At 35.0% G+C, this 13,136-nt stretch overlaps 1 protein-coding gene across 5 annotated transcripts in view; it reads right to left on the bottom strand.

The window, feature by feature from the left end:
* Window positions 1-13,136, bottom strand: part of PDCD4 (programmed cell death 4) — a 28,995-nt gene that overhangs the window by 2,757 nt on the left and 13,102 nt on the right. For 4 of the 5 annotated variants that reach the window (XM_059661365.1, XM_059661367.1, XM_059661369.1 and 1 more), the window contains 8 exons: window positions 12,429-12,523; window positions 9,306-9,419; window positions 8,103-8,324; window positions 6,071-6,168; window positions 4,879-4,993; window positions 1,536-1,643; window positions 940-1,050; window positions 30-169 (listed from right to left, as the gene is read on the bottom strand). In XM_059661365.1, coding sequence (XP_059517348.1) covers window positions 30-169; window positions 940-1,050; window positions 1,536-1,643; window positions 4,879-4,993; window positions 6,071-6,168; window positions 8,103-8,324; window positions 9,306-9,419; window positions 12,429-12,523 — 1,003 coding nt within the window. The remainder of the gene's footprint in view (window positions 1-29; window positions 170-939; window positions 1,051-1,535; window positions 1,644-4,878; window positions 4,994-6,070; window positions 6,169-8,102; window positions 8,325-9,305; window positions 9,420-12,428; window positions 12,524-13,136) is intronic. The other variant, XM_059661366.1, reaches the window with a different exon arrangement.

Below are 13,136 nucleotides of genomic sequence, written 5' to 3'. Positions count from 1 at the left end.
TTTTAAGTTGAAAAAAGTAGTAAAAATACCTTGAAGGACAAAGATCTCTGAGTTGTTTGGAAATTATTCCAGCCTGAAAACATTCTTCTACAAATCTCTCAAGCACGGAGTATGAATATGGGACATCCAGATTAATGTCTGGAATTTCATTATAAATTCTCTCATAACCCTAAAACAATGAAATTGTATACAGAATTGTTAACCCATATAAAATACATAATGCCATACAATTCTTCACTATCATCAAGCTATATTTAAGGCCAAATGTTTATATAATAAGACTAAAGTCAGGTCTGAACCTTGAAACAGGTACATTTGTTATAGGATGTTTTATTTAAATCTGTTCTCTCAAATGATCTTGAGGCAGACTCAGATATAGGACACATTTCTTTTCCATATACTTCTCTATATACAGGGATGGGCAAAAGTAGGTTTCCAGTTGTAGTACAAATAATACAATAATTAATAAATAGTACAACAATAAACTGTTCCCACATAACTGTAAACCTACTTTTGCCCACCCCTGTACATTTACATTTTTAAAAAATAAAAGGCAAGTAAGAACCTCACCAACACTTTAACAGCAAATGCATACAATTTTAAATAGGAATAAATTACTTTAAAGTATAATTTGCTAAATGTTTGTTTTTCCTTAAATATAAAATAGAAATTATATCTTAGAAATAGAACTCTTAAGGAAGAACACATAATCATCTTTTAAAATGCAGGTTAAAAAAATCTACTGAAGTGTTACTTTCCAAAAAATGGCTGCAAGAGATTCAAACATAAGCACTGCTATTTAAAAACAAACGAAAAGCTATAGACATACTACTGCTAAACATTATCTAAAGGAAAATTTCATTAACAATTCATTATCTTTATTCAAGCATATATTTAAGGTGTAAGCTTAAAAATTGTTCAAAATAATGTTATACTTACTCTTTTCATTTGGTCTAGAGTAATCGTAGAAGATTTCCAAAGGGATTTTAACAAATCCAAAATCATCTTAAATGTACTTTCTCCAGTTGACTCCAAAACCATTACAATGGCCTTAAAATTGAATGAATGCATGAATGTATTTTTGGTCATTAATTCACGTAAGAAACTGTATCAGATTCCTTTAATCTGTAACTATAATTCTTATAAAAGTTTAAAAACAATTTTCTCCATTAATAGTAACTTGTTTTTTTAACCCTCACCTGAGGATGTTTTTCATTGATTTTCAAAAAAACAAGATGTATATTATTAAAGAAGTATTATGTCACTGTAGTACAAAAAAGGGAACACAAAAGCCCTAGTTGGTGTGGTTCAGTTGGTTGGAGCGTTGTCCCATGTGCACCAGAAGGTCTTAGGTTCAATTATTGGTCAGGGCACATACTTAGGTTGCAGATTTGATCCTCGGTCAGGGCATGTACAGGAAGCAACCGATCGATGTATCTCTCTCACATTGATGTTTCTCTTTCCCTTCCTTCTCTACAATCAATTTTTAAAAAAGGAACATAATAATTCTCTTTAGGATATCAAAATAATCTTACTTCATATACAAGCTCATGGTGAAAATGAGGTACTTCCAGTTCCTTAAGGCAATGTTCAGCTTCAGATATGTCTCCAGAGAGTAAGTACTCTTTCAGCAGCATATCAATCTATTAAATTCAAAAATTGAGATGTGTTAGAATTTCTGATTTTTTAAATAACTGTGCTTTGTCTAAAGGATTTACTTACCCTCATCTCAATATATTACATGATGAAATAGCAGGTTACAAATAGCTAAGAACATATAGACTTGACATGTCACAATCATTAAATTTTTTTCATGCTTAAAAAGTAAATCTCCAATTTTAAATGGTTCATAATTATGATGAAAATGAAGTGATTCCGTGTGTCTTAATAATCACTGAGAGTTATGAATAGACTTAAGATGTACATGGCCTGAGTTGTGACCATAATTCTTTAATACTCCCTGTAAAACAAGGGACCTTAAATACCACTAGAGGGCACTAACTGAAAGTCTCAAAATGAACTTTTGAAGTGGTACAAATTCTCCCTTTCATCAAGATGACCTTAATATTGTACTGGGAGCCAAAAAATGAAATATCAGGGCTTTATTAGACAGGGTAAAGATTTCCATATACTTTTCTCTACAACTGAGGATTTGAAAACCATTATCTAAAACGTTCATCATGCCCTAACCGGTTTGGCTCAGTGAACAGAGTGTCAGCCTGCGGACTGAAAGGTCCCAGGTTCGATTCCGGTCAAGGGCATGTACCTTGGTTGCAGGCACATCCCCAGTAGGGGGTGTGCAGGAGGCAGCTGGTCAATGTTTCTCTCTAATCGATGTTTCTAACTCTCTATCCCTTTCCCTTCCTCTCTGTAAAAAATCAATAAAATATATCTTTAAAAAAAAATAAAACTTTCATCAGTAATTCAGCTTCCAATAATATACAGCGAAAGAGGCAAGTCTTGTCTTATTCAAATTTATACAGTAACATCTATGGCCCTAGAGAAAATGGGGAAAAGTTTTTGAATAAGAGAATGTCAATTAAGAATGTTTTCTCCTATACAGTACGTGCTAAAGTCACCTATGCACCTAGAAGATGCTTGATGCTGGTGAACTGAATAAAGTAATTTCAGTGTCTCTACTTCATATTTCACAACATATTTCATAAAAGGTAAAATACAATTTGATTAACAGAATACATCCTGATAATCCCTATTATGCTTTAGAAAGTAAATATTTATATATGTCATTTGAATAACATTTTCACTCTATAATTAATAAATTTATTATTTAAATATTACTTAGTTTTTAAACTGTTATGTAACAGAAGGTTTAGATCTTTTCCATCAGGTTCCATAAATTTTTGAGAATTATCAATTATGAATATATGTATACATTTCAAAAAGTCCTCTTTGTCCAACTCATCTTTCCATGTAAAAGTAAGTGAACATCCAAATAATGTCAAACTGAAATACTGCGGTTTTATTTTAATTTTTATTTTCACCATTTTTTGTTGAGATAATTTACATAACATGAAATAGTTTGGGAGTTTCTCAAAATATTAATTTGTGGGGGAGTACAGATAGTTCTCAACTTATGATGGGATTATGTTCCAGTAAAGACATAAGTTGAAAATACCATGTCGAAAATGCATTTAATACACATAACCTACCAAACATCATAGTTTAGCCTAGACTATCTTAAACATGCTCAGAACAACTCACATTAGCCTAAGTTAGGCAAAATCATGTCGCTTCCACTACCCAGCATCACAAGAAAGAATCATACTGCATACTGCTAGCCCAGGAAAAGATCAAAATTCAAAGTATAGTTTCTACTGAATGCATATAGCTTTCCCATCATCACAAAGTCAAAAAATCATCAAATCAAACCATCCCAAATTGGGGACCATCTGTATTACCATCTTATCAATATTAAGTCTTCTAATACATAAACATGGGATAGCTTTCTATTTACTTTGGTCTTCTTTCATTTCAACAATGTTATACAGTTTTCACTGTTTAAGACACTTCTTTTGATGTTTATTCCTATTTTCATCTTTTTTATGCTATTGAAAATATAATTGTTGTTTTCTTAATTTCATTTTAGATCACAGTGTGCAGAAAACTGAACTTTTTATATTTATCTTACATACTGCAACCTTGCTGAATTCATTTATTAATAGTTTGGCTCTTTGCTTTTGTATTTTTGTCGATTCATTTGGTTTTCCTTATACAGATTCATGTCAGCTGGGACTAGAGAATTTACTTCCTTTACAATCTAGGTGCCTTTTATTTCATTTTCTTGCCAAACTGCCTTAGTATCTTGACTTTTTATACCTCAATTGCTCTAGTAACTTTTTAATTTTAAAAAAGATATTGCAATTATGATATTACAAGATTACAAACACCAACCCATCTATCTTAACACACACAAAAGCAAACTGGTCAAAGCTCTAACTACATTTTAACCCTTTTCGGTCCAACGTGGAGGCTGACTCGACAGACCAGGCGCAAGGAGCAGGTCCAACGTCGAGGCTGAGGTCGACACCGCAAACCGGTTCAACATTCAATCCTATCAATTAATTTGGACCAGACTGTTTGAATTCCAAAAAATAAAATTGGATCGCAAAGGGTTAAGGTCCTTAACACTCAAATAAGTAAACATGTCACTAAGAAATTTATTTTCAAAACTATAGTCACATATAAAGATTATAATCTAAATTTAGAAGCACATGAAACTTCAAATCTTCTAATTTTCTTAAAAATCTGCAAATAAGATTAATTTTTTGTTTGTTAGTTTCTTGACATAGAAACATACTGCCAGGGAAAGATTATCCAGAGACCAAATCTGGCATTTTAATATAGTGAAATTAATTACATATTTTAAAGCATGAACAAAGGTAGTGAATCTCCTTACAAAAATTTACCACTCTAATCTAATCTAGTGTTCATAATTCATAATTTATAATCTGAGACTATCCAGTTTCAAAATGCTCACATAAAAAAAGATATTTTTTGGATAACTACAAAATTGCAATAGTATTTGAAGAAATTTAAATACTGACATAAGAAAAAGATTTCATGCATTCTTTTAAGGTTCATACACAGCTTTCTTAATCATAAAAGCCCTTTTAACTTAACACAGTCTAATTTTTAAGTCAAGGAAACCATACAAATTTAGTAACAATTATATAATTATTGGACAACTTATAGCAAAATCATGTGAAACCAGATATACAAAGATTATTCAATTTTCCATTTGCAGCTATAAGACTGAAGTTAATTTTTGTCCACAAAAGTATCAGCTAGAGGACATAGTTTATTTTCCTAGAAGAATACATATAAATTAAGTTAAAGATAATAAACCAATATAGTTACCTCTTTTACAAGGTGATTAACAGGCTTCTGCCCACCGCCAGAGCCCCACACACTATCTTTGCGCTTTCCACCTTTAGACATACTCAGGAGCACAGTAGCCTTGTCCAGAGCAGCTCTACAAAAAAAATTAATTTTGACATTTGGACATGCTTCAGCTGGACCAAATCATGGATAACGTTGGGGGAAAAAAATAGAATTCAAGCCTTCCTTCCCACCAGAGCAACCATTCCACTATGACCTGAAGTAGTCCTCGAAAATTAACATCTACACCTAAGAAAACCTAAGACATGGCTAAATCCAAATCTAAGTTTCCACATAGTTTTTAAAAATCATATAGCCTACCTCCCAAATATCACATTTAGCTTATAATTAATTATACCAAAGAACGAGAGTGGAAAACATTATTTCTTAAGATTTCTGACAGATAAAAATATTAAAAAAATTGAAATAGGCCTCCCTTGTTAATATTGTCCATCTTATTAGAATCCTATATAATAAAGAGCTAATATGCTAATTAGTCCAGACAGAATGACCTTCCGGAAGGACCACTAGGTGGGGGGCAGGGCCACAGGGCAGCTGGGGCTGCTGCTATGGCCAAGCCCCTTGCATAAATTTCGTGCATCGGGCCTCTAGTATTAAATAATTACAGAATGTTTAAACCTAAAGGGACCTTAAAGAAAACTCTAAGTTCAATCCTTACATTTTATAAATAAGGAAACTGAGGTCTAGAGAAGAGTAGCTTGACATGAAGATAGCTAATGGTTTAAAACCCAGAACTTCTGCCTAGCTTGTGTGGTTCAGCAGTTGAGCATTGAACCAGGAGGTCATGGTTTGATTCCTGGTCAGGGCACATGCCCGGGTTTCAGACTCAATTCCCAAAAGGGGGCATGCATGAGGCAGCTGATCAATGATTCTCTCTTATCATAGATGTTTCTATCCCTCTCTCCCTCTTCCTCCCTCTCTGAAATAATATTTTTTTAATAAATAAAACCCAGAACTTCTGCATTAGAGTAATGTTCTCTTCCTACTATATTAGACCAACCATCTCTCAATTTTGTTTTAACAGTAGAGAATATAAACAAATGACAAATAGATGTCTACAATGTCTGATTAATTCATCTGTCATTTCAATAGAACCCTGTGGAATTTTAAACTCATTTGAAATTCTAAGTAGGAAAATTAATTTACTTACCTAGCCTGTACACAATCTACAGTTCCTCTGTAACTATCAATATAGGTATTACATAAAATTCCATCTCCAACAGCTCTTGCAATAAATTGGCCCACCAACTATAATAAGGGGGAAAAAGCTATATTAAAAAATCTAAAATAAACCTTTACAATTTCTAAATACATAAATGAAGACTGGTTGAACTACACAGTCAATACCAACAATCCTAAATTGTAGGTATTTTTTAGAATGTTCAAAAAAAAAAAACACCACTTTCATTCAGCACCTAACTAGTTATGCTTGGCAACCACTCCCACAACTTAACCTTCAAGTTAAATGACATGGGGGGCGGGGGGAGGGAAGAGCACATCTGTTTTGCTCACTCCTAACTCCCCAACATCTTACCTTGCACAATGCCTGAAACAGAGTATGTGATTAAAAATACTTGTTAAGTCAATGACTTAAAATCAAGAGAAACCTTTCTTGTGGGAAAAATAAATGGGACTAGGTTTTCTCAAAAACCTGTCTCAGAAAGGAATTTGTCTTATGGTGAAAAGTTGTGTAAAAATATTTGTCTGAAAGTATGTTTGTAGCATTATTTCTTATAAAAATTGAAAACTTTAGTGTCCAAAAAATTAGGTATGTTTACATGGTACATATATAAGATGGTATACTATGTGGCCACAGGGAAATATATTTACATTTTATGCTGTAAAGGCAATCAAGTTTACAAATAGCATATTCATTATGATTCCATTTTTTATTAAAACAAAAAATATAAGAATATACAAAATACATACACTTATACCCACAGAAAGTAAAATGGAACATTTAGCATGAAAATGTAAACAGTGACTATTTTTCTTCATTTTGGCTTTTTTCTTTAATTTTATAATGAATATGAACTTTATGAGTACCGATATTTTATTTATTTTTTTAAATATATTTTTATTGATTTCTGAGAGGAAGAGAAAGGGAGAGATAGAGAAACATCAATGATGAGAGAGAATCATTGACCGGCTGCCTCCTGTACGCCCCCTACCAGGGACTGAGCCCACAACCCAGGCATGTGCCCTTGACTGGAATTGAACCCGGGACCCTTCAGTCCACAGGCCTATGCTCTATCCACCGAGCCAAACCAGCCAGGGCTGAGTACTGATATTTTAAAACGTTCATGTTTGAATCACAGCATTTAGGAATTAACCTACCTATACTCTATTCCCAAATTAATGTTTAAGTGCTCCTACCTTGATGTAAGACTTTGGTCAAGGAACCAGAAAAAAATTTCACACACTTTTTATTTCAAACCAGAAAGTCATGTTATAATGTCAGCATGTATTAAGTCTAATGTAAGTATAAGACTTTGAGCCCTAGCTGGTATGGCTCAATGGATAGAGCGTCGGCCTGCAGACTGAAGAGTCCCGGGTTCGATTCCAGTCAAGGGCACATGCATGGGTTGCAGGCTCGATCCCCAGTAGGGGGCATGCAGGAGGCAACCAATCAATGATTCTCTCTCACTATTGATTTTTCTATCTCCCCTCTCCCTTCTTCTCTGAAATCAATAAAAATATATTTTAAAAAGTATAAGGCTTTGAGAAAAGAAACCTAAACAGAAGCATAAACCATGAATTTTCTAACTATTACCCACAATGCTACAAAAGGGAACAGTCTTCCTTATGATTATTTTATAAGAAGCATCAGTTAAGCAAATTCGATACTCAATAATAATCTACATCTTTTAAAAATCCCAGCTCATAAAACATCTTAACTACGTATAATAAAAAATTTACATATAAGAAAAAAAAAGTATGACCTAAAAACTATACAGAGCACTACGTGGAAAGTAAGATATAAAATTATAGTATGATGAAAATGGGAGCGGGGGAATAGCTCAGAGAAAATACACTAAAATGTTAAAGGGCTATTTTTGTGTGATAGGAAATATGGGCAATATTTTCCTTTTTCGTCTAATACCATTTCCTAGCAATGTGCATTATTTCTATACCTGGAAGGGTAGTGGAGGAAGAGAATAAGCAAGAAAAATAATACAAACCTGTGGTGCTCTAGGAGTATCCAATGCTAATTCAGGTAGATCTTTCAACAATTTATCAAATGATTTTTCTACATCATTTGTGCTCATTACTGTTCCACAAAGGTCAGAAAGAAGCTTAGATGTCATTTCTCTATGACTAGCCTTTCCCTCCAATGCCAAGGATACTGCCAACACTGGTACTCCACTTTTCATTTCACCAAGATTTAAATCTCTTAGCATTTCCTATTAAAAAAAAAAGTATTTTAATTTTGAAAAAAAAAACACAAGATTTTATATATCCTTACCTCTTCCCACATGGAAATAATCAGAGAGGCAGTCAAATTTTGAGGGATAGAATAAATATATCTTACTCTGCATATAAATTACATATTGACCTACTATGTCAAGCTTTAACTGTTGAACATCAATGAACTCAAGAATGTAAATTACAGGCCTGGCCAGGTAGTTCAGTAGGTTAGAGCTTCATTCTGATAACACCAGGGCTTCAGGTTCTATTCTGGGTCAGGGCACTTACCAGGACCAACAAATGAGTGCATAAGTGGAACAACAAATTGCTGTTTTCTCTCTCTCCCTTTCTCTCTCTCTCTCTAAAAATCAATAAAAAAATGTGAATTAAATCTAAAATAGTTTATTAATCCACATAATATTACGAAGTTTGGCGTTAGGAGTTAACTAATCCTCTCCCTTATAATACATTAACATTACTTGTAGGAATATTGCTTTATAAGCATTTATGGAGAAATTCATTTCACATTATCATAATAAACTGTTTATACTCTGATTTTCTTCAAAGCTTTCTCTTTGCACAAAAATTTACTTTATACTTTCATATAAAGTTTAAAATGAGATCTTAAAAGATTGTTTTTAAGTGGGATTATTGTTTTAAATGTTGGAATAAAGTTAAAATTATACTCTATAAACTATCAATTTAAAAAATATTTTGTAATTATAAAAATTATAAAAATATCGTGTTGTGTCATTTTTCAGGGAAGGAAATGGCACATAGCCCTCATCAGATCCAAAATAGGTAAGAATTAATCTAAATTCATGAAATTTTACTCCATTTCTTAGTTAAAAATTCATTTATACAAAAGAAAATTCTTACACTTATTCAGTGATCCAAGATCATTCTAGTTATGTTTTGCTTTTAATAGTGTTTTCTCTCCTAAATGAAATAAATTGCAATTGCAACTTTAAGCCTACCGCAACTTCATTAGTATCTCCATGCTCAAAATATTCCTGTATGATTGGTGTTAAAGTCTTCTCAAATGCTGTTTCATCCAAAGGCAAAACTACAGTTTCATAAACACAGTTCTCCTGGGAAGGGAAAGGGGAGAAAAAGTTATAAATTAAAGAACAAAATATTCAGATAAATTGAAATTGTTTGATAATTTTATATTTCAACTGGTTAGTAATCCCAATTCTGGGAAAGAAGACATGCTATATGCTTTGATCACTCATATAAGAATTTAATCTGTTCTTTTACAAAATCTAAATATAATAACCAAGACACAGATTAGAACCACTAACCACAGCAAATATGACGTGCTTCCAACCTCTCCCCCCGCCATTATCTTCTGTTAATTCTTTATATCTCACAAAACCAATCCTTTGGTGACCAAAAATTTTTAAGATGACTTCCTATCTTATCTATCATTTTCATTATAACTTCACTTTTTAAAAAAACGAAGCAGGAACCAAAGCCTTCATGATTAGTATATCACAATAATGCTCCTAATAACAAAAATCTATGTTGTAGTGACAAAAAACTTTCTAAGGGAAAAGCACTATTAAACTGAAATTTCACAAAGAAGTAACCCCCTTCTGCTATGCAAAAATCCCTGAAATGTTTATATGTAACTTGTGACTGGTTTCCACCTAACAACATAAATTTGAAAGATTATATATCAAACCTAGAATATTTAGCAAAGTTTCTATAGTATTTGAGTCCTACTGGTTTTAAAATATATTTTTTCATGTTCTCTTAGAAATATTTCTGCATCCAACTGTTAGTTAAAATAGTTAAGTACATACATATACTAGTAAACAATACACAACAAAAACAATCTACCATATACCCTGATAAATTCCTGTCTAAAATTTTTATCACATCTTATCTTATACATCTTATTTTCATCCAGAGCTGTAGGGGTTGTGGGGAAGAGGAACAGACACAACAGGAAGAGTAAATGGAGGTACATGATGAAAAAAGATTGGCTATGAGTTATTAATTATTAAAGTTGGTAAAGCTAGGAGATGAGTACAAGTAGGTTCATTATACTATTCTACTATGGGATAAGTTAGAAATTTTCCAGTAAAAGAATAAATATATGTAAACTCATTAGAAAATCTATGAAAATTTTATATTCTCAGCACTACCTCTAGAAAAAAGATCCATGTTTCAAAGTTACCAAACTCAACATCTTAAACAGCAATATATAAAAGCCGTTTAATATTTATGTCTTTACTAATATTTAAAAATTATATATTCTTCTCAATTCTCATTACTATAGAAACTAAATTAACTCAAAAGAACTTACTGAAAAACAATTTGATAATCTTAAGTAAATTTGTGAAGATCTATTTTTGATTCACTTCAGAAACCAAAAGAAAATTATGTATACACTGGAAGCCCGGTGCACGAATTCATGCAAGAGTGGGGTCCCTCAGCCTAGCCAGCGACTGGGGCCGATCAGGGCTGGCCAGGAGGGGGAGGGACTGCAGGCGGTTGGCTGGCTGTGGGAGGTTGGCTATGGGAGAGCACTGACCACCACGGGGCAGCTCCTGCATTGAGTGTCTACTCCCTCGTGGTCAGTGTACCATAGCGATCAGTTGACCAGTCGTTCGGTCAACTGGTTGTACCAGTCCCTTAGGCTTTGATATATATAGATTACTATCCGTTATCTTGTTTTTTTTCTAATCCAAAATTAACCTAACAATCTGAAGGTACTGAGTAAATAAATGACTTACATGCATATATTAATGTGTGTGCCTATATACATATATAGTCATAAATTATATACACACATTAGTATATATAATCATATACATATGACTTGACAGTTATCCTAACAATAGACAAACATGGTAATTAACCATAACTTCGCTACCCTTCCCATTGGTAATCAGCGAGATATGCAAATTAACTGCCAACCAAGATGGCGGCCGACAGCCAGGCAGCTGAAGCGAACAGGAGGCTTGCTTGCTTGCTCCAGTGAAGAAGGAAGCCAAGGTTCCTCGCCTGCTGCTGCCGGCCTCTGAGCTTGCACTCTAAGCAACTATGTTGCAATTATAGAAGCTAAACAATCCCCAAAAACCTGCTTTCAGCCCTCAGAGCTGGAGCTGAAACAGTGTTTCAATTATAGAAGCCAAACACCCCAGATACCTGCTTTCAGCAGCTGAGGTCTCAGAGCTAGAGCCGGGCCTCAGAGCTAAAGCCAGCTCTCAGTTCCAGTGACAGCCATAGAAGGTAAATAAATCCCAGAATAAAAAAAGAAAAGAAAAAAAGGAGAGGCTAGAAGCTTCAGTCACCCACCAGCCTGAAAACGGCCCTCAGCCCCTCACCCAGACTGGCCAGGCACCCCAGTGGGGACCCCCACCCTGAAGGGGGTGCGACCAGCTGCAAACAGCCATCATCCCCTCATCCAGGCTGGCCAGGCACCCAAGCAGGACCCCCACCCTGATCCGGGACACCCTTCAGGGCAAACCAGCCAGCCCCCACCCATGCACCAGGTCTCTATCCTATATAGTAAAAGGGTATTATGCAAACTGACCCTAACAGCAGAAGGACTGGGAATGACTGGTCACTATGACACACACTGACCACCAGTGGGCAAACGCTCAATGCAGGAGCTGGCCCCTCGTGGTCAGGGCACTCTCACATGGGAGGACCTCTGCTCAGCCACAAGCAAGGCTGATGGCTGCCAGTACAGCGGTGGTGGTGGGAGCCTCTCCCGCCTCCTCAGCAGCGCTAAGAATGTCCGACTGCAGTTTAGGCCTGCTCCCCGCTGGCAAGTGGACATCCCCCGAGGGCTGCCGGGCTGCCAGAGGGATGTCTGATTGCCATCTTAGGCCCAATCTCCTGGGGAGCGGGCCTAAGCCAGCAGGTGGTCATCCCCTGAGGGGTCCCAGACTGCGAGAGGGCACAGGCTGGGCTGAGGGACCCGGCCTCCCCGAGTGCACAAATTTTTGTGCACTGGGCCTCTAGTAGATTATAAACACAGACATAGAACATGACTTGACAAACATATGAGTACACAACGAACATGAGATCAAAAAAGCGTGTAAGTATTAAAACATATGTTAAAAAAGCAAAAACACAGATACCTGGTCATCGTCATAGTTAGGATCTTTCACATCCACTTCCTCCACATCATATACCTGCCCAGGTGTACCCCAAACACCTTTGCCTCCTGCACCACCTGGAAAGTTTTGAATTGAAAAAGCAAAGAGAAATTTGAAAAAACTCTACATGTTCAGATGTTAATTAAAAATAACAGCTGCCCGGCCAGTGTGCTCAGTGGCTGAGCACTGACCCATGCACCAAGAGGTCGCTAGTTCAATTCCCAGTCAAGGCATATACAGGGGTTGGGAATCAATCCTCAGTATGGGGCATGCAGGAGGCAACTGATTGATGTTTCTCTCTCTCTCTCTCCCTACTCCCTTCCTCTCTCTTAAACAAAAAAAATCAATAAAACATAAAGTAAGTAACAGCTGAAAAAACTGTATTTTACTTTATTTTTTCCAGTTGAGACTTATACTTTAAACCTCTTTTTATTCTGATCACTGCTTTTTCAGTAAAGATTAGATACTTTATAATCTACTTAGGAACATCAAGTTGAAATAGTTTATAAAGTTAAAACTAAAAAGGCAGCTGCTTTAAAATAAAAGCCAAACAAAAAGATCACACACACACACAAAAAAAACTATATTGGGGACCTCAAAGAAGGTGATATTTCAATTTAGCTCTAAATTTTATTTGGCATTTCCTGAGATCAACACAAAAAGAAAGTAAGTTGAGCCAGTACAATGTGG

This window comes from Myotis daubentonii, chromosome 13 (assembly GCF_963259705.1).
Source record: "Myotis daubentonii chromosome 13, mMyoDau2.1, whole genome shotgun sequence".
Taxonomy (NCBI): Eukaryota; Metazoa; Chordata; class Mammalia; order Chiroptera; family Vespertilionidae; genus Myotis; species Myotis daubentonii.
Note: the sequence above shows the minus strand (reverse complement) of the source record. Positions and strands in the feature narration are given on the sequence as shown.